Source organism: Channa argus, chromosome 17 (genome assembly GCF_033026475.1).
Source record: "Channa argus isolate prfri chromosome 17, Channa argus male v1.0, whole genome shotgun sequence".
NCBI classification, from domain to species: domain Eukaryota; kingdom Metazoa; phylum Chordata; class Actinopteri; order Anabantiformes; family Channidae; genus Channa; species Channa argus.
The window spans coordinates 10,328,621-10,354,012 of NC_090213.1; the positions used below are offsets into that span (position 1 = coordinate 10,328,621).

At 41.5% G+C, this 25,392-nt stretch overlaps 1 protein-coding gene across 6 annotated transcripts in view; it reads left to right on the forward strand.

Annotated features, from left to right (window-relative positions):
• The window catches only part of sash1a (SAM and SH3 domain containing 1a), a 143,755-nt gene that overhangs the window by 73,987 nt on the left and 44,376 nt on the right, over positions 1-25,392 (forward strand). The window contains exon 1 of one of the 6 annotated variants that reach the window (XM_067481501.1): positions 4,935-5,068. The exons of 3 other annotated variants lie outside the window; for them this stretch is intronic. Coding sequence is in view for 1 of the 3 variants with exons in the window: in XM_067481500.1 (XP_067337601.1) it covers positions 21,361-21,468 (108 nt within the window). In the remaining 2 variants the exon portion in view is untranslated. Of the gene's footprint in view, positions 1-4,934; positions 5,069-20,849; positions 21,469-21,617; positions 21,755-25,392 lie in introns of those variants that run through there. 2 more of the 6 variants (XM_067481500.1, XM_067481502.1) reach the window with 2 other exon arrangements.

Genomic DNA, 25,392 nt, shown 5'->3' on the forward strand with positions numbered 1-25,392 from the left:
TTGATCTTAGCATTTTGCTCCTAGTAATTAATTGACCCGCAAATGGCCAAATTATTATGACTCTCTGGGATTGAACAGCATTGCCCGGTATGATTGGGTCATTGCAAGTATGCTAACATGCTCACAACTAGTGGCAGCTCCATGCACACACGAGGGATTGATGAGAATATTTCCCTCGCACAGTGGTGCCCTATTATTTGATCCAGTACATATACACAAGTAGAGAGTGATGCAGGTGCCATCACTCAGCCACTCACTCAGGAGCCAGTCAGCCTCCTCTCGGGGCGAAAGAAGAGAAAGTTTCATGCAGCTTGACACTGTGAGCCCAGGTGACAGGGCTTCTTGACCCTCCAGGCTAAATCTAATGGAGTTCTGTTTCCACCAGCGTGCTTGTCTGTCTTCATCAGCACACAACCAGCCCCCCACATAGCCTGCAGCACTGAAACTAATATGGAGTACAGAATGCTTGTTCATTTTGTTTTACAGTCAAGTTTGCTGCTGCCACTCAAAGAGAACAAAGGAACTTTACCTCATCCACCAGAGTGATCTTTGAGCCTTGATAGGCAAAAAATAAACTTAGCTTTTAGGCCTATATGCATGTTGGCACAGCCTTTGGAGCTGTAAACTTTTTCATTTTGGTGTGGAGTGATACTGTGGGAGAGAAAAGTCTAAGCCTCAGTCCTACGTGCTCTGTGGTTGAGTTTGGTTGTTTGTATTCTGCTGTGGTCTTTCATCAAGTTCATTCTGACATGCCTACCAGTATACTGTCTGTGTGTGTGTGTGTGTGTGTGTGTGTATGTATATATATGTGTCTGTGTGTGGAGAAGATCAGATCTTTACTGCCATCTACTGGCGGAATGCTATAAATCTTTCAGTGGGGTCAAGGGGATTACTTCTGAAATAAAGCAGAAAAAATGAAATCTATGAAAATCAGTGGCACGAAGTGTTTTTGTAAGCACTGTGCATATACAGTGGGTTTATGGAGGTTGGTAGCTCATTAATGTGAGTCTATATTAGTGTAGCAGGTCAGTTAAGTCAATGAGCAAGCACTAATTCTTCTCCAGTGCTCTGCCACTTGTCACACATTTGCATATAAATTGCTTTTAATGTGATGTTGCCACTAAATTCCTTGTTTAAAATTCCTGAATGTTTGTGATGCACTGTTGAGCTGTTTTATGCATTTCAGAATCTTGTCAGGTGCGTATGGGCATTCAGACTTGGAGTTCTAAAGAAATCCCCACCAAGCTTGGACACCTCCCTCACCCTCAGTCTTTTGTTCTTGGGTAACAGTTTATTAGGGGACTAGTTTAGTGTATATGAGCCTACGTTCATCGAGTTTACATATCATGTACACACATACATGTATATCGAGTCTGTTCACCTCAAGTCCCAGTGATGAGTATTCTGAAGCAGTCTGCCGTCACCAGGCTTGTTCAAGTGACTCCCTGCACTTGGGAGTTCAGGAATGTTAAGGAATTTTTCACACTGGTTCAATCTGTAGAATTATCCTGCATTATATATATTTCCATGCCTTTTCCTTTAAGTATTCAGTTGTTTTAAGCACATTTAAACTATTTCTCCCAATTTAAATTAACACTAACAAACCCGCAGCACACAATTTTGTGTTTCACAAACTCTTTTGGAGAGAAAATATGGCCGTGCTTTTATAGGTAGACACACACACACACACACACACAAACACTCTCTCTATCTCTCTTTCTCCTCTCCCTTGTGTGGCCATTGCTAGTGGGCAGCCAGACTTTGGGCAAGCACTCTTGTTCGGTTTAATTTGTGTCTGCTGGTTGATTGTTTGCCTCAGGAGGAACAAAGATGGTGCCTGGTGCTAAAAGTAATTGAATAGCCTATTTACATTCTGCTAATTGATTCTGAGGGTTTTAAAGACCCTGTTTTTCTGTGTGGCCCTGTGTGTGTGTGTGTGTGTGTGTGTGTGTGTGTGTATGTATCTATGCGGGCGGGCATGTTTAAATCAAACGTAAGAGAGAAGCAGAAGCACAGCCAGATGTAGACCATCAAATAAAGCATTTAAACGCATTTTAAACCAATATAATTTAAACTGCCTTAAAGAAACAGCATTTACAGTTACTGTGTAATTCCTTTACAAAGCAACGGAAGTCGTTTAAATAAGGTGACTTAACTACTCGGATAAGAATTGAAAAATGGGAGGCGCACTCTGAAGAAGAGCTTTTCAGATCATTACAAAACCATGCTGAAGTCATACTATTGTCTTTTCATTTGCAGAAAGAGAACTCATAGACCATGAGGTGTTTTTGTTTGCTCTTGCAGGTTTGACAAAGCCAGCTTAACAAAAGAAAAGAGCCTCAGCCTACAGCAACAGTAGAAAATGTGGTCTCTTTGATGTTTCTCTAATGTCAGCAAGCGTAATCCTTACTGGCTGTAATAAATATTTAATGTGTCTGCCTGTGTATTTGTATTTGCTGTTTGTGTATTTTTAGCCTAGCATGTTAATTGTACTCTGTGTATTCTACCTGTTTCTATGAAGTTAAAGAAAACTCAATTATCTCTCATCAAGACTAACTCATGGAAATGATGGAGTACTTCATTAGCTGTGAATGTGAAAAGCCAAACATGGTGATGCTGCAATAACAACTGGCTGATCTGACCAGATGACCAAATAGACGGATCCAAAATTGGCCTATTAAGTGGCTCAGAAACAGAAAACTTATTTGACTTTATACACAGGAAATGTGCTGTCCAACCCCTTGAACAAAGAATGTTGACCGCATTTTTCCAGTGCTCCCTCATCTGTATGTGTATAGACGCCTGTATATTGGCTGTTTATATATTTTGGCCACACTTCACATCCCGGGGAGTCTTTTTCTGTAGTTTTTTTGCATCTATCCACTGTCTGTTTACATGAACTTTTGGTCTATGTTTCCTTCTCTAAACGTTGTGACGGCAGGTCTAAACAGGATACAGGTCAGCTGTAATATTAGTTTACACAGGAGATATACAGGTTGGCCAGAGTGTCAGTGGATGGTCATCATTGTGCTGGCTTCTAGGAGCCATCTTTCTACACTAGAAGTATACAGATAAAACAACCACGGTCTTTGAAAATTAAGTGAATACGGCCTATTGACATTTTCATGATGTATTCCTTTACATGAGGGTATTCTGACCATGTGTCATTTATCAAACTGCACTTTTCAGAGCACTTTGTATTTGCAATAACTGTGCTTCAGTGATAGGTCTGGGCAGGCAAGGGTTATGGCTGGGTTTGTTTAAAATAAAATCAAGTACAAAATAAAATATGAAATAAAATTTTAAATGAAATAAAAAAACAAACTGAACTTTAATACGGTACAATTTGGCAAAACACAGGTCTGACAATTCTTGGAGCACTTTCACCACTTGAGCAAATCTTGTGTATTCTCTAAACCCAATTATTCACATTAAAATTCTTTTTTTGCCTTTTGCAATGTGAAAGCTTGAAGGTCAGCATGAGAAATGTCGGGTAAACACTGATTTGGCTAGTAATTAATCAGGTTTGTGTAATTTCCTAATTTCCAACGATCACAGCAAGGAGAAGGTTTGACTTAGAAATATCTGAGCTTTTCTTTTACTTGCTTCATGCAGTGTTGACTGGCGACGGTCTCCACAAGCACTGGAAATGTAGAAAACAAGCCGTTCATTTGTAGCTTTTGTGGTCTTTTCATCTCTGTTGTCTTGATGTGTAGCTTGATTATTTTTTTAGGAGGTGCATGTCAGTTCTAGTTGTGGCCCCATAGTGTTTTTTATTTTCCATCGCTTTAGGTTGTGTGCTTGCTTCTATGTCTATGATCCTATTTCCTATTTGGCTCTGTGTCAGTATCTGCTCCCCATCACCCCTGTGTCTGGAAGAGCTGTGTACCCATGTTATTTGGTTCTGTCAGCAATGCTGTCTCTGAGAGACATGTCCTGGAGGACAGATTTGGGATGTGGAGAAGTTTCTCTGGTGCTTATCCAAGCCCGTGTCTGTCCTCCCCTGCTCCCTGTTGCCCTCTCTGTCATTCTTTCCTTTATTTTTCTTCCCCCATTTCTCCTTCCACCTCTCCCACGACCTCATCTTGTCCTCAGGAGGTGCGGCATTCCAAAATGGGATGATTTTTCCCCCTTCTTCTTCTCTGGTCGCTCTCTCCGTCTCCCAAATTAACATAGAAAAAAACCTCGAAACCTCACTACTGAGTGACTCATTCAAATAATTGTTGCTCTTAGCTGGATCAGGTTACTCTTTTCTTCGACTCTCTTTTTGCTTTTCTTCCTTTCCCCCAGTACATTGTGGTATCTGGGCCACTTGTGAATTAGGGCCTTTGAGTGAAAAGGCAGAAAAAAAACAGTGACATCAGAGAGGGAGAGAAAGAGGGATATAAAGCTTAAGTATCCCTGTAATTTTCTGCTCTCTTTCTGTGATTGAATGTATGATCATTACAGACAGCTCAGTCAATAAGTGATTGCCCTCCTTCTTTCACCCTGCTCGGTTAGTTTGTATGTGTTTTTGTATGAGTAAACGGGTCTGTAATGTGTGTGTATTGACTTAGGTGTGTCTGGGTGGAGCTAGACATTCTTGATTTTTACACCTTGAAAGAAGTATGCCAGCCTATTCAGAGCTGAATAACAGAGATGAGAGCAAAGAGACGCTGTGTGTGTGTGTGTGTGTGTGTGTGTGTGAGAGAGAGAGAGAGAGACAGTAGGGAAGACAAAAGAGAGATAAGATAGAAAAGGAAAGGGGAGTGTTAAAAGAGAGGAAAGCTATGACCAAGTTGATTTTAAAACAGACAAGAAATGCGAGAGATCCCTCCCTTGCCCAAATCTGAGTTGCTGTAGACTATCCTATGGCTAACCCTGCCTCCCTTCCCCTCCTCTCCCCGTCCCATGTGAGCAGCAGCCTCATGACTGGACCTCTGTGTCTCTGCCCTGCTTATGTTTTTCTGTGCTGGGGCAGACATGCATTGTTCTCCACTCTACGCTACTTGTAGCTCTCATTCTCAGAGACACAGTCTGGGTTAGTTCTGCAGAGAGATTGACTGGAAAAGACTTTGGCAGCCTAACGGTGAGTACTGACAATATGACTTTCGGCTTTGGTGAGGAGAGACGAATTGTCTCATTCATTTGTTTGCATTGTCAGAGATTCATCTACAAGTTTGGTAAATGTTTTAGAAATAGGGGAAGAAAAAAAAGGCAGTGAAACGAAAAACTTTCTAGAAAAACATTGTAGAAAGTTTGAAAATGCTCCAGCAGTGAGAGCTGTAGCCCTTCTCTTGTTTCTGGCTGACTAGTTTCCTTTTTGCTGACTCACTCTATTAACTTTATACACATGGCTACATGTTCTGTGAGTGTGTCATGTGCATGTGTTTGCCATTGTGTATAATGTATGGAGTAATTCTGTGCGATTATCTGTCAGTCCTCTTTATTAGTCCTCAATTACTTCCTCCCTAATTTCTGATAAAGGTCAAATATGGCAATTTAACTGAGACACACAGCAGGAGAAAGAGGAGGACAGTGATACAATGCTGCTTTGCTATTTGTCATCCCTCTCTCAGGTCTTTGTTTGTGTCCTCCTCTCCGCTCACTGAATGAGAACAATAGTCTCATGCCTGGCCAAGACCCTCAGTAAATAAGCCAGCAAAATATCAACACCAAATCTCCTGCAAGATGTTGTTCATTGATTTACTTTGTCGCCAGATGCACGTGCACACACTCACACACACACACACATGCACATACACAATTGTAGCCTTGTAGACTAGAGGGACTCCATTGTTTGTAGTGCATAATTGTTTGAGTGTATGTGTCTAAAGCCTTGTCGAAAAGGTCTTGGACAATGAAGTCGGTCACTGGGGGATGTGGATTTCTATCTCTCTCCATCTCTTTCTCGCTCTCCTTTTCCTCTCCAAGCCCCCCCTGCACATCTGGATCTCCCTACCAGCTGACAAGGAACAGGGGAGCGGATGGAAGGAGGAAGGGATGGGGAGAAGAAAGAGAAGGATAGAAATGGGAGGAAGGGCAGTTTACTCAGGCCAGAGTTCCCCTGGTAGACTTCCTCTGCAGTACAGGAAGAATGTACCTCACAGCGTCGTTGTTGAAGAGGAAACACAAACACAGGAAGCAGTACCTCACAAGATGCACATGTGTTCGTATAATAAACACATGCGGTACAAATGTACCTTTACTCAAATTCAAGGTACACACCCTGAACTGCCAGTGTTAGTGAAGCCAACATTAGGCCCAGAGAATATTGTGCTCATTCTTCTTTGGAGAGCTTTGCCCTTTCTTTGTGTCCAATTTTCAATGGGATGTTTCACACAGGGGTTTACCTATCAAAATAATATCTTTTCTATGGCGGTGTGTGTGTGTGTGTGTGTGTGTGTGTGTGTGTGTGTGTGTGAGAGACTCTGCAGATGCTCCCTTCAGTTGAAACCATAATGAAAAGCTCCACTTTGAAGAGAAACACTTGGCCCAAATTGGATTTACTTTTCTGTGCTTTTTTATTTTCTCTACCAACAAAACCCATATGTTCCAACTGCTGTTGAAGTGCTCTGCCAGAGCTGGGCGACCACTGAGTGCCTGTTTATCCATACCAGGTTAGTGCCAAGTGGCCATGGCAACAGGTGTATGTTGACATCGTTAGGCAATAGACGAGACAGCATGGAGGCACTTGCCTAAAGGGACGTAAGTCTTCCTCACATCTGCTTCTGGGGCTTTCGTGCAGCACACATGGTCTGCGGAGTTTGCGGGTGGTGGATATTGGGACAGTGATAAAACACCAGCCTTCATTTCCTCCACAGCCTCCCAAGAACTGTTTGACTGTGCAGTTTCTGCCATATGTGCTTGTGTAATTTAGCCATCTCCCTCTGTCAGTGCAGCTGGATTGTGTCTATACTGCAACTTTTCAGCGTATTTCTGGCTATTACAAGCTAAGACTGCATCTTGTGGCATTCATGGGTGGATAGTGATGATGTTACAATGCAGGTGGCAAGAGAGTGACTGAGGTCACTGCTGAATAGGTTTACAGTCTGAATACCCTCGGTTTGTGATTTGATGTCAGTGTAGATGAGACTATTATTTCTCCTATAAAAGCCGTAGTCTGGCTAGTCTGACGTCAGCCAAGTTAGTATATCTTACATTGTCCTAGTTTTTGTCAATAGGCAGGGCAGTGACATACAGCCACTGAGGTGGTCTCATTTGGTACATGAGCCACTGTACTGTACTGTATGTGTGCAAACAAATCAGAGCAGAGAAGAGTGAAATGTGTTCATCTGGGTTACAAAGCTCTGGTTTGTTTTGGTCCAAGTAATAGCATTCACTGTGCACTGTGATGTCAACACACTGTGTCCAGCAATATAAAATAGAGAATCTGACAGAGGGGAAACAAGACAGCGACTGATGACAAAATGGATATACAGTATGCATGATTAACAAAATACATGTAGGGAGGAAAACAGAGCCTTGTGCACATTCCTAAAGGTCATTTAGATCCTTTAGACGCTAACCAGAAACCAAATGAAAATCAGCAAATAGAAATATCAATGTATTTTACCGACATTCACTCATTCATATGTTAAATTGGAGCCATGTGTGGTATTTATTTTATAAGGTCTTTATGTATATGAGGAGAACAAGTTCTGTTAGCTTTGTTAGTTGTATTGAATACATATGCGAAGGCTCCAGATGGCTTTTTGTGATCCCTTTGTCTTTCTCTTGCTTTTTTTTTTTTTTTTTCTGTCTCATTCATTCGGCCTCTTTTATTTTAGGATGGATGAGTCTTCTGAGCCGCACATTACGCTTATCCGTCTCTAGTTTTTGATGCTTCGGCTCTTATCTCAGGACACATGCACGCTAGCCTCACATGCACATCTCCATTGTTTTGAATCAGAGATTTCTCAAAGTCGCCTCACACGGCAGGATATATTAGACCACCTGAGAGGGGGTTCTGGTCAGAGCTGCTGTAAAACATACTGTTGGCCTGCCCACAAAGAAATGTAGGTGTGTGCTTTTTTTGTGTTCATCATATGTCAAATAATAACTCATAAAATTACCCTTAACATATTTGAGTGCCAATAGGTAGAAAAGCACTATATAAGTGCTAACCATTTACCATTTACCATATTAAAAGATGTGTGGCATTTTGTTGTCTGTAGTGTTTTTTCCCATCATGAATGCCCTTCATCATTGCAATTGGTTACAATTACATAGTGGTATTCTCAAGTTGGATTATGCTGAGGGATATTTATATATGGACCGGAGCTTTTTCCTAAGCTTTTTCTTGGAATTTAACAAGAACTTAGGGTCAAATATGTCTTAATATGTCACATATTAAATATGTGTCACCACAGACCGAGGCATCAACATAGCCTCACTTTAAGTGGGGGCTTGAGGCAGTGTTCAAGTAATCTGTTCCCTGACTGGAAAGCATTCATGTTTAATCACAATTTCAGTCTTAGGATCAAGTCATGAAGAAAAGTACAGTTAAGTAGAGTGTATGCAAAATGAACCACGATCATAAATGCTGCTACAGGAAGGCAAAACATTTCATGAAAACCTCCTTTCAAAAGAGCAAAGAATGGTATTCATTTTTGCAATTCCCTGTGTGGATTGCGTGGGTGTGCCAGCAGCGCCAATACCATTGTCACTGCAAACGATCTGCTCGGAGGTATTCAGTCTGCAGTCTGATTGCTTTTGATGGGTTTGCAACTCTGCCACAATGGTTTAATCTGTTTCGAAACAGACGTAAATGATCATCGTTCTACTCTGTTTTAAAATGTCATGGCTCGATTTTCCCATTTCTCCATAACAAGACATGTTTGTGTCTTTTGAAGTTAATTGTTTCCAGCGAAGTATACGTGTGTACAGTAGGCATATGACGGTGCCTGATATGAATACACATAAAGTTGCAGTGAGCATTTATATTTACTTTATTCCTGAAGATCATCCCTACCGCTCTGTACTGGCACTTTTTTATATTACTTCTGACTACCGTATAATTCCCAGTAATTCTGCTCTTGCTAGCTGACTTTAAAAACTCATAAAATCTATTTTGAAACAAGTTAGAGGCCAGTTATAAATCTCCAGCAAAATCCCAGTTTTGAGCATGTCAGAGGCTACACATCATATCGAGATGAGAGGATTACAGCTATTATTGGTGAGAAAAGAACATTCTCCGATTAGAGCCCGACTGGGTGTGTGGATACAAAGAGCTCTGATTACTGCTGGCACTGCCGCCCCACTTCCCAGGATACCAAGCATTGACTGGCACAGCAGGGGGGCAGGAAATGCTGTAGGCACACAGACACTTACATGCAGGCACACATCAAATACAGTGATTAGCACTTAGGAGTTTAATCTCATGTTTTACTGTCAGCCCGCATTTCCATCTTCAAGTGTATTGCACACACTTTGTCATAAAGGTCGAACATTTAAACATTACACTTGTGTTTATGGTGTGTAGCCCATCAACTTACAGTAAATCAAATACCAATAAAGGTAGTTCTCTCTTAACACCATGTGCACATGCTTGGCGAGGCTCATCGGTGATGTCAGCAGTGATGTACGAGTGTTGGAGTGCGAGGGGATGATCTAAGCAGAGAGGAAGTCCCAGGGGACTCATATTAGCTGCAGCCTCTGCTCGTCAGAAGGACTTTCTCACACTCTGAGTTTATACTAGCAACTAAAGTGGGCCTTACCCCCACAAACGCCGCGTTCTGATCCCTCACCAGGGTCATAAATCAGCGGTATGCAGTATGACGAAGACCTCTGACATGCACACATGCACAGCCCCACATATTGTCTAATAGAACAAAACAAAATGGAATATGGGTCAAGGATGGTTTTGGATTACATGTGAGGTACAGGGTGAAGCTCTTGATCGCTAGGTATGTAGAGTGTTTTGGTGAGTGGGTTCCCTCATTGGTTCCAAAACAGACACAGAGACAGTAATGAATGTGTAGTGAGAGGTCAGTAAGAATAGTGATATTATTTACCTTATGACTGTCCACGATAATTGCTAATATTCACTCTCCCTCTCCTCAATTTATTTTTAATGTGTTTTGATGTTAAAGTGTTAATTAAATAGGCCACTGAAGCTAATTCTGGTTCTACATTTTGGGCGTTTTCTTCTTGCTTTGTGTATTAAAACAAAGAGGTGTCAACAGTACACGATGCTCTTTTGCGTCTTATGCATGACCCCAAGTTGGGTCCAGCCCTATGAATGTCTTGAAGAATACAACTAGCGAATACATACAGCCAGTGTATATTGCAAAACAGAAAACTTTAACTTCACAAATGCTTTATTAGGTTTCTGATGCAGGACTTTCTGACGCACCTAACAAACGTCCACTGTTCTGTTATGAAACAGGTTGAAATAGTAACTTTTGGATATGCTGTAATTTACATAGGGTGTAGTTATAGTATTTCCTGTATGTAAGGCCATCAATCTTGGTTTGAGGCTTTTGGCCTCTGGCACGTGATTCCTGTGGCTTTTGTCAGTGAGCAACATATGTAGCTATGTTCGTGTTATGGTCTGTTGCTGACATCAGTATGTTTTGTAACGGTTAAACCTATTGCTTGTTGACACACTAGTCACTGTGCTTTGGTGACATTATTTGGCACACGAGCGCATCTCATCCTTCCTCCCCAGAATGGCAGCCTCTGTCCCGGCTGGCAAAGTGCTGTCCAGTCCTTGCCACCGATTCAAGCAACAGTCAGTCCACAAATGAATGGTTGCCTCTTCCTAGGACAGCTGTGCTGCCAGCAATAGATGGAAAAATGATCATAGAGGGGCCAACCACATCCATGAATACAGAGGCAGTAACGTGTGTTCTGTAGTTCTCTGCATTTTAGGCAAGTGCATGTGCGCTTGGTTCTCTGGAGTCATCCTACATTCAAGCCTCAATGAGAGACAGGTGTTTAATAGCTGTTGTAAAAGTAAGCACAATAAAGTGAAAACAGCGTGTGGTCTAAGTCGGAGGAGCAGAATGGAGATTAATGTGCATGTTTCTGCTGTGATAGGGTGCAGAAGGGCTTTTACACCAAATCATTTCAAATGAATATAGTTTGTTAAACCTAAAAATCATCAAAAATGTTTTTTTTCTTTTTACCTATGTTTCTGGTAAACAAGGATGTATCTCAAAGTGTATTACACAAACCTTACAACATCTTGTAGTTTGGTGCACTTTCGTTGCCTCTGCACCTAGTAGCAAATGTCCATAGTCAGATCTTGTTAGAGGATATGTGTTATTGTTGCTTGACCCCAGGGGGAGCTACTGCTCCAGCTGTTGACTACCCTGTCCTTCCCTGCCCTCTGGGCACTTGTAACCTCCCTCCGTCTTCGCTACCCCCTCCTGTATCTTCATTCTTCTTAATATTTCTTTCTTTCCAACCTAGTTTAGTCAATTAAGCTTACAGGCCCGCTGAGTCGTCTTGGCTCCAGAGAACCTCCACTCTTCCAGAAGGGTGAGGGGGCAGTGGAGCGGACTCATTACTGGCGCACTGGCTGGCCTCTAACCCAGACTGGAGGGACAATCGTTAAACACACAAAGTTAATGACCGCCAACTGTTCCATTTGTTTGGTCTATCTGCCTGGATGCTTGTTTGTTGTCGTTTTGCCTCTTTGCATGTTGGCACAGATTACACACAACATCAGATCCATGCCGACCCAGGTAACAGAGAGTGACAGGGGAACTGAGTCAAAGAGAGAGAGTCAGAAAGGTGTGTTAATTGGTCCTGAGTGATGAACTAGACTGGAGATCTCAGACAGGACTCCCCACCAGCCCGTAATGAGGTTTTGGAAGGCTGGAGAAACCATTATCGAAGCTTATGCCAAGCATCAGGATTTTACTGTGGCAACCAGTGCCTTTAACCACCTTGCAGGTTCTGAATCAACCAATTATGACATAGAACATTGATTTGTAATGTTTATTTATTTAAATTAGATAGACCCTGGTTTTAAGTGAAGCTTTTTGCAATTTCATTTTTTTTTTTTCCAGAAAAGCGCTAATGACTAATCTTGATCATTTGACCTCTGACGATTTTGGCTTCCTTCCAATTAATGATAAAAGGTGATTTAACTTACACACACACAAAAAAAAACTATAAAATTAAAGCCCATTACTTTAAAATTAATTTGTTGATAATGTGGTTGAGTCCATTAGGATAAGGACCGTAAGTCAAAGGCAAAATATTCATACTGCTTGCGTGGTAAATACAATCACTGTAAGTACTACTTACAGCTCAAGGCACAAATGTTATATAGTAGATTAATAATAAAAGATTTCACTTTGAAATAGCCTCTCCCCTTTCCTTTGTATGAGCATCTTATTTATTTAAGAACACAGCCCACAAGTTTGACCAGTGCATTGTACATTGCCATGAGAACCTGTTTAAGTAATTAGGAAAACATACATATTTATTTTGTTTTTTTGTTTTTTGTGGCTTGATGTTGCCACTGGGTTCATATTTAGCCAGAGTAAGCAGGATCCTCTTGGGTTAAAATGGGGGGAAATTCCTGTGAAAGTGGTTGAGCTGAGCTTGCACTATGTTTGTGTGTTGTGTGGTTGACTTTTGTGTCGACAGTCAGACAGACAGACAGAGACAGATTGAGACTGTGCTACATACGCGCGCACACGCACACACACACACACACACACACACACACACACACAGACCACAGTTTATTGGCCAGAATGAGACACAAGCATAGTGGCTATTGGTTATGTGCTATTTAGTAAGAACTTTCATTAATGGTGCTTGGTAACTTAGAAAAAAAACTTAGATGACAGTATGGATTATAATTTCACTGATTAGCATAATTTTCACACACACACACACACACACACATAAAAAATGTAAAGTGAAACTAGAAATCAGGAAGTTTGAAATGAAAATGATTACCAAAACCCAAAATGTCGGATGACCTTTATAAATTGGGACATTAGTTTCTTAAAATGTGGCATTGGTGTGGAAAGTGAAAAATAGTGGCTGACTGTGGGGTCAGAAAACAATGCAGAAAGATAGCTGAGAGAGGAAGCACAAGCAAATAGAATTGGATATTGGAGAGGAAATGTGAACAGAACCGAATGTGCTGTGGTCACGGTTAAACTTTGGATCAAACTGGCTAATGATGTCAGTACAGAGGTCTTATATAATGTGATCCACCAAAGCCGCATACTGTTCAGTACACACTGACAAACCACAGTGAAATCCGGAGTATGGAATCACTTGTACTGAGCAAATCATCAATTTACTGTGGTACCTGAAGATCTCTTTCTTAAGCATCTGCTCACACCAATCCAGTTAACTTGAGTTAATGTGAGTTTGTGTTTACAGGACACCATGAACATGTAATCCATTGTTCGAAACAGGAACTTCGTTTCTCAGTTGTTTAGAGTCTTTTTTAGCATGACATTTAGAAATAGATGAGGATGGACAGAAAGAGCCTGCACCATGGAATTTCAAATAATGAAACAAATTCAGACAGTTTATAGTTTAAATAATTACGTTTGACTTAAAATTGGCACAGCAGGAACAGCAATTTATCACAGGCTGTTTGTGTGAAACAGGCTGAAAATTGAGTTGATTCCCCTTTTTGGCTTTTGTAATTATATTGAAGCATGACAACTATTTAACTATCCAATATCTCTAACAGCAAACTGGTGTAGCTACTAGGAGCACAGGGCACTGACATATTGAGTGACGTATATTGTTGAAAACTCTCCACATTGGGGTTTTGATATTTATCCAGTGTTCAGAAGGACATTTTTTGTATGTAAGCCTGTATTTTACCATGGCCGTTTATTTGCTTCTAATGTGTAAATGGCCACGTAGATGTGACAGATCATGTGTCGTGGGTTGTGTGTGAGATATATGATGGCTGTGTGAACACTGACAGTAATTACAGTAGGCCGTACCACAGAGCGGCCTGGGGCTGGCTGAGTTACACGTTATCATAACATCTAATACATTACCAAATGTCAGCCATGTCTGCAGCCTAGCTGCTTGCAATGTGATACAAATAGAGAAGCTCTACGTCCTCGTAATACAGGGTTCAGTGTTATTTCTTTTTAGTATAAAAGTATTACACATGTGGGGTTTAGCTATTTTTAGCTTTGAGTTGCAGTTTGCATAGACCTGCAGCTCTGTGTCAGTGAGTCCATGTCTGCTGAGTGTGTGCTGTGTATCTCTCTGTCTATGTATGTGTGCAAGGGAATATGTGGCATGTCCACCACTGGATTCCATCTCACACCACACTCCACAAGAGACGCTGCTTTTCTCTGCTTCTCTAGGATTTGTTTTCTAGATTAGACAAATCAAGGCGGTTTCCTAAAAAACTGGCTTCTTTATTACACGTGTCCTAAAGCCAAGACTTGCACAGCAGATATTATCTTAATTTACAAGTTAAATACTTTTTTCGGCCCAGCATTTGTTATCCTTCTCTCTGTGTTGTCTCACATCATGGTTGACATTCAACAACAGTTGAGCTTGTTTGCAGAGAGAAAACAAACTTTTAAAATCTGAGTGAGCCCCACTGGCCAGTGCCTTCTTAGCACTGCACAGGAAATGCAGAGGATGCACAGTAGGATTTTATTGACAGGCTAATGTCCTGAATAGGCAAGTAGATTCTGTGCTCAGGGGCTTCCAAATATCTTTGACAACAGCAGGGGGCGCCACCGTGTCCCATTTTAATGCCACTTTTTCAGAGAGCGACTTGAAAGACAACTGGAGAGAAAGCAATGTTTTGAAAGACTTAAGGAAAACAGAAAGAAAAATATGGGAAACCATACAAGAGAAACTAAGGATAAGCAAGGGATCAGTGCCAAACAATCAAACCTGATGCAGATGAAATACAGTTGACTTAATCAGGCTCAACTATATAAGTTACAACATTTAGGAGCTTTAGATGAGATTTAAGATAAATTCCATTATTGTAATGACATACTATGAATTCTTTCCATTATTACATACTAATTATGCAGTACAATAAAAATCCCTGTTTAGTCAACGTTTGCCAATCCAGAGAAGACTAGCCTTACTTTGATTGTTGCCAAGACAACAGTGAAAGTAGATCAAATTGTATATGTCTGTGGTGCAGGAAGAGTATGTTCATACACTAGATTTCTATAGTTATCTATAAGGTAAGTATTTTTGTTTTACTCAATTATAGTTGTTTTTATTAAAGTATGTTAGTAAATATAAATGTTGTGTGTGTTTTAAAATCATATCCAGCATTAAAAAGTTGCAGATTCTGGATCTCTTGTCCTCCTACCATAGTGTGAAACTGACTTGCCATTGAAACACACACACACACACACACACACACACACACACACACACACACACACACACACACACACACTGTTCACAGAGTGAGATGACAAGTCGAATGTATGACACATTTGCTGTCAGCCTGGCACTGCCACCCTGACAACAGCTCAGCTGCCAGCCGAGAGCTCATGACCTCCATCCACAGTGAGAGCAACACATCTCCTCTGTCTGCACCTGTGGACTCAATTACACAACCAGACACACACACACTTCATATCCTGTACTTGTTATTTGTGAACAGCATTTTAACAACGGTACGATTTATCTTCGCCCGTGGCCTGCCACATCTGCCTGCCTGCAAATATGCACCAAGCTTCAAAACACCGTCTACTGTGTTAAAAGACTCCGGCCTTTCACACGGTGCTGCTCATACCTTTGAAAGCTCACTTACATCCACAACATCTATCCTTTCAGTCGCCCCTGATTAAAACACCCTGGAATCTCAGTTTGCACACTCAGTCTCCCACTCACACACATACAGTAGTGTAACATAATCACCTACCACGTGGCCATAGAGGCGTACTCTGCATGGAGAATCTGGGAATCCAGGGCTTAGCAGAAATATGCTTTGTTTTTATATTGGCGGTTTTCTTCTCAATGCACATGAAAGGGGCCTCCTATTACCAGTGCATTAACGAAAGCATTGATTGCTGCCTGTATGCGTGTCTGTGGGAGGCTCGATAGGGTTTACGCTGTCTACATGTAAAAACTCGACATCCTCATACAGCACATCTATTACTTTCTTCTATTTATCCTCACCGCACATCATATAAGAGATCTGTGTACACATACTGTGCACTTCACTGGTTGTGTGAGAAGTGCCAGTGTGCATTATGCAGCAAACAACGTCTTATCACATACACCTTATACCCCAGGCGAGCTTTCATCTCCTTTTCTGTATCAATTTATTGTTCTTGGTGTTCTCCCTGCTGCTCTTGTGTATCACTTTTGTGCTCATCACACACTCTCAATTGTCGTCCTTTTAAATTCCTTCCTGTCTCTCTTTAGCCGAGAGGCAATTCCTCTGTTGATACTTGAAGTTTACTTCCCCAGATTTCAAAAGACTCCAGTGTTATGGTTGACCACCCTATGAAAAGTAATACCTAGAGCACATAAACAGCAAGCACCAGGCGTTCATTATTACTCCCTGAAATCATTGTTTTCAGTAGAGCCACCAATGTGTTGATTTAATTTAATGAGTTGCTTTGCTAGGGGAGGGGGACTAAGAAACAGTAATTAGCTGTCATGCTAATTGGGCTTGTGTGATAACTCCCACACACACTGGAGCTGGCCTGTCCGCCTACTCATCACACACAATTTCATGCACATTGGATTATACCGTACATAAACACAAACACACTTATAAATGGATACAACAAAGGCTTAATGTACATCCAGATTGGCTGTCAGGCCTTTGACACTTCAACTAAGAAGAACTGATGATGTGGGTTCAGGACATTTAATTCAATTGGGATTTAGGGAAAGGTTTTTTAGAAAAGATGTCACAAAATCTGGACGGATATGTGCATGTCAGGGTTGTGTGGTCACATAGAGCATTCCTCTGCTGCGTTGGTGGTGCCCTTGATGTCTGTCCGCCATGCCGTTAATCACCTCTGCTATGGTGTGTGAGTCCCCCAGGGGTTATTTTTAAGACCTGGGGTCACTGACCTCCTCAAAGGGTCACTTTCTCTATCGGTGGAGGTCCAGCTCCTTGCTTTAACACCATCTGCATTCTTTTTCCATCTCTATCCGTCTCAGGGTGCCTTTCTACCACACTATTTTATTTTCCATCTCATGCATCAGCTTCAGTTTTATTCCTAACCGACAATGAGTATAGGACCAAATGGTTGGTGGATTTTGACGTCCAAGTGGTTATTCTTCCTGAGACATCAAAATGAAATGCTCTACACATAAATAAATATTTCTTTTTGAATAACTTCCATCAATGTGATAGAAATGATTTTACTAGTCTAAAGAGTTCAGTCACTGAATGAACAATCATTCCCAGTCTTTTCCAGTGTTCTTCCTCACTCCTCTCTTTTCTCTTTTCTCACCTTGCATTATCTCCCTTATCAGTGTGTTTGGACACGCTGCCCTTTCTTGTGGTAATCTCACTGAGTCATCAACAGTAGAAAATTACACACCGATACACTATAATTCACGGCAAGTGTATTTACAGAAAAACTCCTACCTTGATGAAAGTTTATCTGCATCTTTAACAAGATTTAGCCTGAGGGAGTGTTTGAGTGGTTAATGAAATGACCTAGGAAGGGGATTAGTTCATTCTTTGTAGATGTAAGCTCCCCGCAATACCATCGTGTCTGTTTTGTTGCCTGCAAGATAAACCGGGCTCTTCGCTGCTCCTCTGTCTACAAGAGGGACTAAAAGGTGACACTTAATCTTGACCAGGCATTTTCTTCCCCTTGTCATTTTTCTGTTTCCCACCTGGTTCTTTTAATTTTGACGTTATCCAGCTGTTATTCCAGCCCTTTCACTCCTGATCCTGATTTAGTTCCAATCATATTTCAGCTTTTACGGAGCTTCTAAACAAGAATTCAAAGGCAACATTTATACTTCCAGCGCCTGTAGGCTTCTGACCATGGCTCCAGGGATGAAAGTACCTCTTGAAGCAGTAGCTGTTTACATTTTTAAACTGATTTATATTGCGCAAATAGTCACATTTATCATGTCCTCTAACTGATATGGCTTTGTTCAATGTTGACATAAATACCTTCTGTCTTTTGTCCACTCTGGAGGTTTTCCTGGTCCTAGTCCATTCCAAATACTATACACCCCCATCCCACAGGAATCCAGCAGGGTCGGCAAAGCCCGGCATGATAAGACAATACCACTATTAGTAATACGTTGGATAAGAGATGGATATTAGATAGGAGAATAATTGAGAAAGAGAGATAAAAAGCAATAAAAGTATCATACTAATTACTATACTTGACATCACTTAAGGATATATTCCAAGGCTTTCAAAACTGTGTTCAAAGTAACCTACAGTATGACAAATAATTTGTTTGATGGAAGAACCCCATTTCTGTGCCACAATCCATTAAATAAGTTAAAAGAACTCCCACTTTGAGAACAAATTTAAATGCACTGTGAATTGTTTGCAGGCGAATCCTTGTGTTTTAAATGTTTTCCTCATTTCTGACCAAATGTTCCCACAGAATGTTTCCCAAAAACCTGATCAAAGGAGACGACCCTCATGTAAGAAGAACATGTAAGAAGTTAGCAATTAGCATCTGGTGAAGTTAACTAGCAAGCGACTTTTGTTTTCCTCTTGTCTGGCAACATGACACCTCGATTACTGGCTAGTGTGAGAGAAGGGGAAAGCTGGCATCCACACAAACACACACAGCAGCCATGTTTGATGAGCGTGCACTGACTCAACAGGCGTCCTCCTTTCCTCATTAACAGTTTGACCCCTGTGTTTGAGCGCTCCAGGTGGGGTCACACTGTCTTGTATTTGAGTAAGGGGGGGTGCGGGTGATAGTTGACAGGAAGGGGGTTTGTGCGTGTGTGTTTGTGTGTGTGTGTGTGTGTGTGTGTGTGTGTTTGTCTGTGTATAAAGAGGGGTGACTTTAAGCCCCCCTTTCTAGCTGCCTCCTTAAACAAACACTGTCACTATTCGGTAGAAAGATGAAGACTGATGGTCAGAGCAGTGATGTAATAGTGCGCAAACACACACACACACACACACACACACACTTTAGTAGTCCTTCCACTTGTTGCTGTTGTCACAGAAGTTACAGATGCAGGGGTCACCATTGCAGATACTTACACTGTTGACTTACCAGCCAACACTGAAGCTCCTGAATGAGCATGTTTTCTGTGTCTTCAGGTTGTAAGCAGCTGTCACTCATTACAGGTCTGTCAAACTGCATCCGCATATGCTTTGTGTCACTATATTGTGCGTAAAGAAAAAGGAGCAAAAGGATTAGCATTGGAACCAAATTGCACATTTTCAAATTTTGCCCACACCGGATAAGGTCGGTCATCAGTCACATCAATAATCTGCATAGAATGACGTGAAAATTTTGATAACTTCACCTATTCTTTGACCTATCATAAGGTCAAAATTTCTGTTTGTCCGGTGCTTTGGTTTATGACCAATAAACTGTATTTTTATTATATTTGCTAATTGGGAAATACCAAAATGTGAGCTCAAAATGTTGGATGGAACATGGCTACAAAAGTTCAGTGTACTGCGTTATCATAGTAGGTGAGGTAATGATGTGAGTCTGGAGCAAGTCTTTTAAAGAATAAAACCTTTTCATTGCCACACATCAAGCCTTTTGCACCCTGCATAAATCCTTAGGTGAAACTGTGTGATTGGAGAATATTGTGTTACTGATCACATTTTATGAGGTTCTTGAAAGGAAAGTGGGACTAACTTTTGTTGTTGTTGTTGTTGTTGTTTTTCTACCTTCTGTTGTTACAATGCACATGTTGTTATTGGCAGATCTACAGCACCACAGAAGGTGAAGCAGCATTTGTCGACAAAACAACAGGGAACAGAGCAGCGTTAGAAGCTGTGATTTAAAATGTTCAGTCTTCCTCTCTACCTACTTATCTCTGGTGTTGCTTGCATCTGCCACAAGACCTGTCAGCTGTTGCTGATCTGGGAAAATATGTTTCAGACAACAGCAGAGCCCGAGATGGTGTCAGGACTTCTTTATTACAATGGAGTAGCCGGCTGGCGGACCATAACAAATGGCTGATCAGACAGGATAGCTGTGCAATTTCATGCTTGTACATAACATATTTCTCTTTATCCTTGTATTCAAATGAGCTCTGCAGCACGCAGAACATTGTACATCAGCATGTTGTATTGGTGTGTGTGTCTGTGTGTGTGTGTGTGGGGGGGAGCAATCCTAAAAACAAAGTAACACATATTTAGGTATAGTCAAAGCTTCATGTTTTGGTGCTATTGTTCAGCATTTCAGCACTTTATGATAAGTATAGGGCACTGTATGCGTCAGTCCTTTGAAACCATTTTCCCATGCATTTTTTTTTTTGTTTTGTTTTCTATTTGTGTGGAGAATGTGCTTTGTTCAGTCCCTTTTCAACACTGTCTGGGGAGATTATTGATGGAAAGCTGAGCTGTGTATGAGATGAAACATTTTCTGGGCTGCTCTAAACATACCTTGAATGAACCCCACTGCTGTAATGAATCGGGACTATAAAAGAATGTCAAGAAACGATAAATCCAACATTTAGAAGGTTCTACCGGGGCAAATATGACACAAGTCCGCAGAACTGGCCTCTGAAGTAGCAAATAAGGACAACAGACATTTTCTTAATTCCCGTAAGATCTGTATTTAAAGTTAAGGTAAAAGAAATGGCCCTTAAGTCAACTTATATTAGACGTCCTAATTATGAGCCGCGAATGTTGGAATGATAGTGATTCCTTGGCCCAAGTGTTTCTGCTGTAATGTTTTGTTGGGAGGAGTGTGTGAGAGGGAACGAGAAGGAGAGAGGGGGCGGGTGAGGAGAGGGGGAGGCTCAGTGCTCAGAGGATTTGCTGTGCTCCGGGCGTTCTCTCGCTCTCGAACTTCTTAATGGAAATAAGCCATTATTTGGTCGCTCTGCTTGTGTAAACACGTTTCTGTTACTCATCGAAGGAGTTTTCTAACTTTCCGAAAACTTTGACGCCCACTTCGGCGACTTCTTCACCCGCGGTGTGGGCTTTGGTTCATGCGCGGCTTCGAAACGCACCACTCAGACGTTTTCCGCTGAACAAACGGTTGTGGTTCCACTCGACGTAGGATTGAAGGTTTTTCTTGTCCGAGTGCAGCGCACGACTTTCCTCAACATGTCAGGGCGCAACTTACGCACCAAACGTCGGATAGTGCAGAGCAATGGATCGTTTCCCCGGTGCGTCAAAGGCAACTTTCTGTAGGAGCAGCCTTGGCACCGACATCTCGTTTATTGTTGTGATTAGGCTCTTGCCCGTGGGATTGGACTCGAGCTTTGCACCGCACTGCTCTGACTGAACACAAATATCCTAACATTATGGAAGATGATCAGGGGGCCAGTGCGCCGTCCGATGAGCCCCAGTCAGACAGCGCTGCTGCGTCCGACAGTTTCTCCCAACTGTGGACGGACGTCATGGGGATGCTGGTAAGTTTTTTTGGGGGGGGAGGGGTGGAGTCCTCAAACTCACAACTAAACGAGACTTCACAAGCTCCACGCTGATACTGACTTGCCGATTGAGCCATTGTGTAACCTACTAGTTAGTGCATGTAAATGACGCCTTTAAATCGTGGGACCTCCCCGGAGGCCCGCGTTTCAAATCCAGCAGCACCTTTCTCCATGTAGTCTGGTTCTTCGGGGGCTTGGTTACAGGCTGCGAGTGTTGAGGCGGCTGGAGCTGAATGCAAAAAGGAATCGAATTCGAATAGGATATGTAAGGCACGGACAATTAACCCTTTGTACTGTGTGTATATGCATGTGCTTTGTATGCATTTGGTGTACTTCCATACTGTATTGTTTCACCCGGGGGAGCCCAGCTAAGCTTGGCTGCTGCTAGGCCAAAGTTTGTGGCTGAGGCCTCCAAGCTGAGGAGATTTGTATGTACGATAAGCTGCATGAAGTGCCCAACATAAATATGGGAATGTTGATTGTTACATGCTCAAGACTTCCTGAAGTTCACAGGAAATTTGCTTCAGTTACTCATGAAAAGCTTTTGGTTGCCATGTTTGTATAAACTGCTGTGATTTCAGTTTGTAAAGAGTCACATTTCCATTTTCTACATATCTGTCCTATGTTGAAAAAACATAGGTCTCCGTTGTTTTTGGCAGCTAAAACAGTCCCCTTTTTACAGGCTTTGGGATTTGATTGATCTGCTGACCAAATGTGTTGCCGTCACTTCCAGTCTTTTAAGACAGAGATGTTAATTTGGTTTGGTCTGACACTGAAGATGTGAAGTGTGTGTTTGTGTGTGCACAGCCTGGGGGTGGGGGTCTGCCGTGCCCTCCGACACCAGGTGGGAGGCAATTTATCCCCATTTATTGCACTGGAGGCAACTGTTTGAGAGGCTGAGTTCATCTTTGAAACTTTTCCCCTTGAGCTGAAATTCAGCACATACACAACAGGAACCGGTTTTTGGAGAAGTTTAGTCTGTTAAGTAAATATGCTTCACATGCACCCATCTATGCTGTTTTCCATACAAAACTAGGCTAGAAAGATTAGAGGTGTGAAAGTATGCAGCTTGATTTGTCGTCTTGGCTGCTGATAGCAAATGTCTATCAAAAGTTCAACAGGTCAGCTTTTCATACTAGAACTAGTTAAGCCTAACTAGAGAAGGACCAGTAGAATACTTCATTTCTGTTGGTTGCTCTTCTGTGAAAACAAGTGGACAGCTGGTGATCGGTTGTACTGGATGAGGAGAAACATAAATGTAATGGTTTTTAATTTCTTTCCTTTTGATTATCACACCAGATTCTGTTCCCACTCCATTGTTGCCTCAGTGAAGTCTCAGTTAAATGGCCCCTTTTGTTTTCTCCCTACAGTCAGTTGCTTCTGTTTTGCTCGGGAGCCTGCTGGATATGGAAATGTCCTTTTTTAAATTTAAGATGGCCCCAAGTCTTTTGACCCAACATAAGTCATAGTTGCAAACCTGTTTAATCTAAGCTTCCCGCATTTAGAAACAGGACAAAGATGGGATCAAAATGCTCGCTAAACTCTGTTTGCCAGAGTTTACTGCATGTTTTAACACACATGCCAAGTGTCACTCAAGAGCTACCTCTTAGCGCTCAAGTGACAAAGCAGATAAGCATTAAAACAGCCACTGACAAAGAGTTTATTTACTTTCACAATAAGTTTTCATTATGCTTTGATTGCAAATCAAAGGGCACTTCATTATGTAGTATTTTCCAGTCTTTGATGTTAACTATACCCACCAGCCTCTTGTGAAACATGTTAAATTAGAACACCTATGTAAGCCACTCATTTATGTGTGGTTGGAGCTGAATAAATAGCTCTTCAGCTAATTAAGAGTCAGACAGTTTACAGTGCCATAGTGGAGATGCTAGAGTGGTTGGATTTACTGATGTCTGAATATGGATTTGCTTTGAGTCCTACCTGTTACTGTAGACAAGAAGTTTTTTTTCCTTTAAATCTGAACTTTACTTAGTGAATGTTCCTTGAAATGCAGTAAAACTGCCCGACTTAACATGTAAGTCTTCTTTTTTTGAGGTGTGAATATTTAGAGACTTTAAGATCTCTGCAGTCCACTCCAGTTCATCACCATACACTTCCTTTTGCAGGTTTCACTTTCAATAGGTAGAGAAGATGTTAATTTCTAGGATCTCTGCACTGTTTCTTAGAACAACATTACAGAGGCCAATTTTCGAACATGTCTTGAGTGAGGGCAATAGTGTAATTGTGCCCCTGCCAGTCTAAATAATGTGATCCCAAACCTGGAGAGCTGACAGTCATCTATATAAATCCTTTTTTGACTTAAAATGGAAATAAAAAAAATAAAAAAAACACTTTTTATTACATGAAAGATCATTTTGAGGCAAGGCTTTATGGAAATGTTGTACTTGCCCACAGGATATTTCTATCTAAAGTTTGACACAGAGTGAGTGGGAGTTTGTCCATTAGGAAAAACTAGTTATGCAGAAGACTGTATGATTGGATGCTGCTCCTGAGGCCTTATTACTGACTGTCAGACATGTCCGATTAAATGAGGTGATCCTCATGTGCTTCCACATAACACTTGATATAGGATGGCAGCATGTGTTCTGTCCCTTTCTGCCAGACTATAATTGGCTAAACTGCTTAATATCTTTCCCAATGATGCTGTAACACAGTTTTTCATGGTCTAATTTATGTATTGTTGCCCAATCTAACTCACTTCTTTGCTCCCCCGCCTTCACTGGTTTCATTATTGAGGTCACGCAGAGATCTGGCAGATTTCCTCCACTGGGATGGCAGAATACTGTTCAGCTCAAGCCACGGATATCCTCAGGAAACCCTCTAAAAGGGGGTGGGCTGTGGCCCCTGGCCTCACCTTCCTCAACAGTCTCCCCCATCGTGGCCGTGGCACTCTTGGCCAACACCTTATTTTTAGGTTTTTTTGTTTGTTTGTTTTTGTTTTTGTTTTTTTTTAAGTTTACTGTCTTTTTGAATTCATCTTCCCTACAGTACCCTAAGCATTTATTTTTCAAGACAACTATAGTTACGTGATGTAGCATGACACTCCCTCATCTTTTCACCCATCTGTCTCTTATTTTAAAAAATCTGACATCTTAAATCTTTTGCGTTCTGATCTGATTTCAAACGCTGGTTTGCAGTGAAGTGGTTCCACTGCATCAGTCCAGAAAGCTGCTAGAGAAGCTGGACAGACTGTGTGGAAAGAGGACTGGGAGGAGTAAAGGATGAATTACTTGCCATTGGTTTCATGATGACTTGTGTCGGGATTTGATAGATATTCACTTGTGGGCTCATATTTAAACTAATATTTAGTCACTTCTTGATAAAACAAAAGTGCAACATAAAACCAAAAAATCGTCTTTGTTTCAATTTCATTCTGCCGAGGTTTGCATAGCAATTGAAAGAGATCGTACTACTGACATTCTAACATTACATCAGATGCATGACTCTATTGTAAACTATTGTCATTGTTTCTTTACCCCACTGAATGGGCAGTCACCAGGCCAGCTCGGTATCAATAGTTATTGGCATGCACACTACCCTTCAACCCCTCTGTAACTGAGCCCCAGAATGCCCGAAGGACAGACCTGTTAGATTTTTTAGTCTTCTGGTATGTCTTTATCAGCAGTTACAGTGAATAAGCATTTTCTTGAGACCCATACAGACATTTCACATGACGTGGAAACGTGGTTCACTGTTCGCCTTGACATTGATTCCTGAGCGGGTAAGGGGGGGGCCAAAGTTATCAGTGCTTTTTTTTCTTAAAAAGAGAACACTGTAAAGTCACCCAGTGGGAAGTGTCAAGTCACAATGCTCGTGAGATGTTTTCACCTAATAGAGAAGGAAAACCTTTGAGGTCAGGCTGTGGGGTTTGGTGGGTGGGTG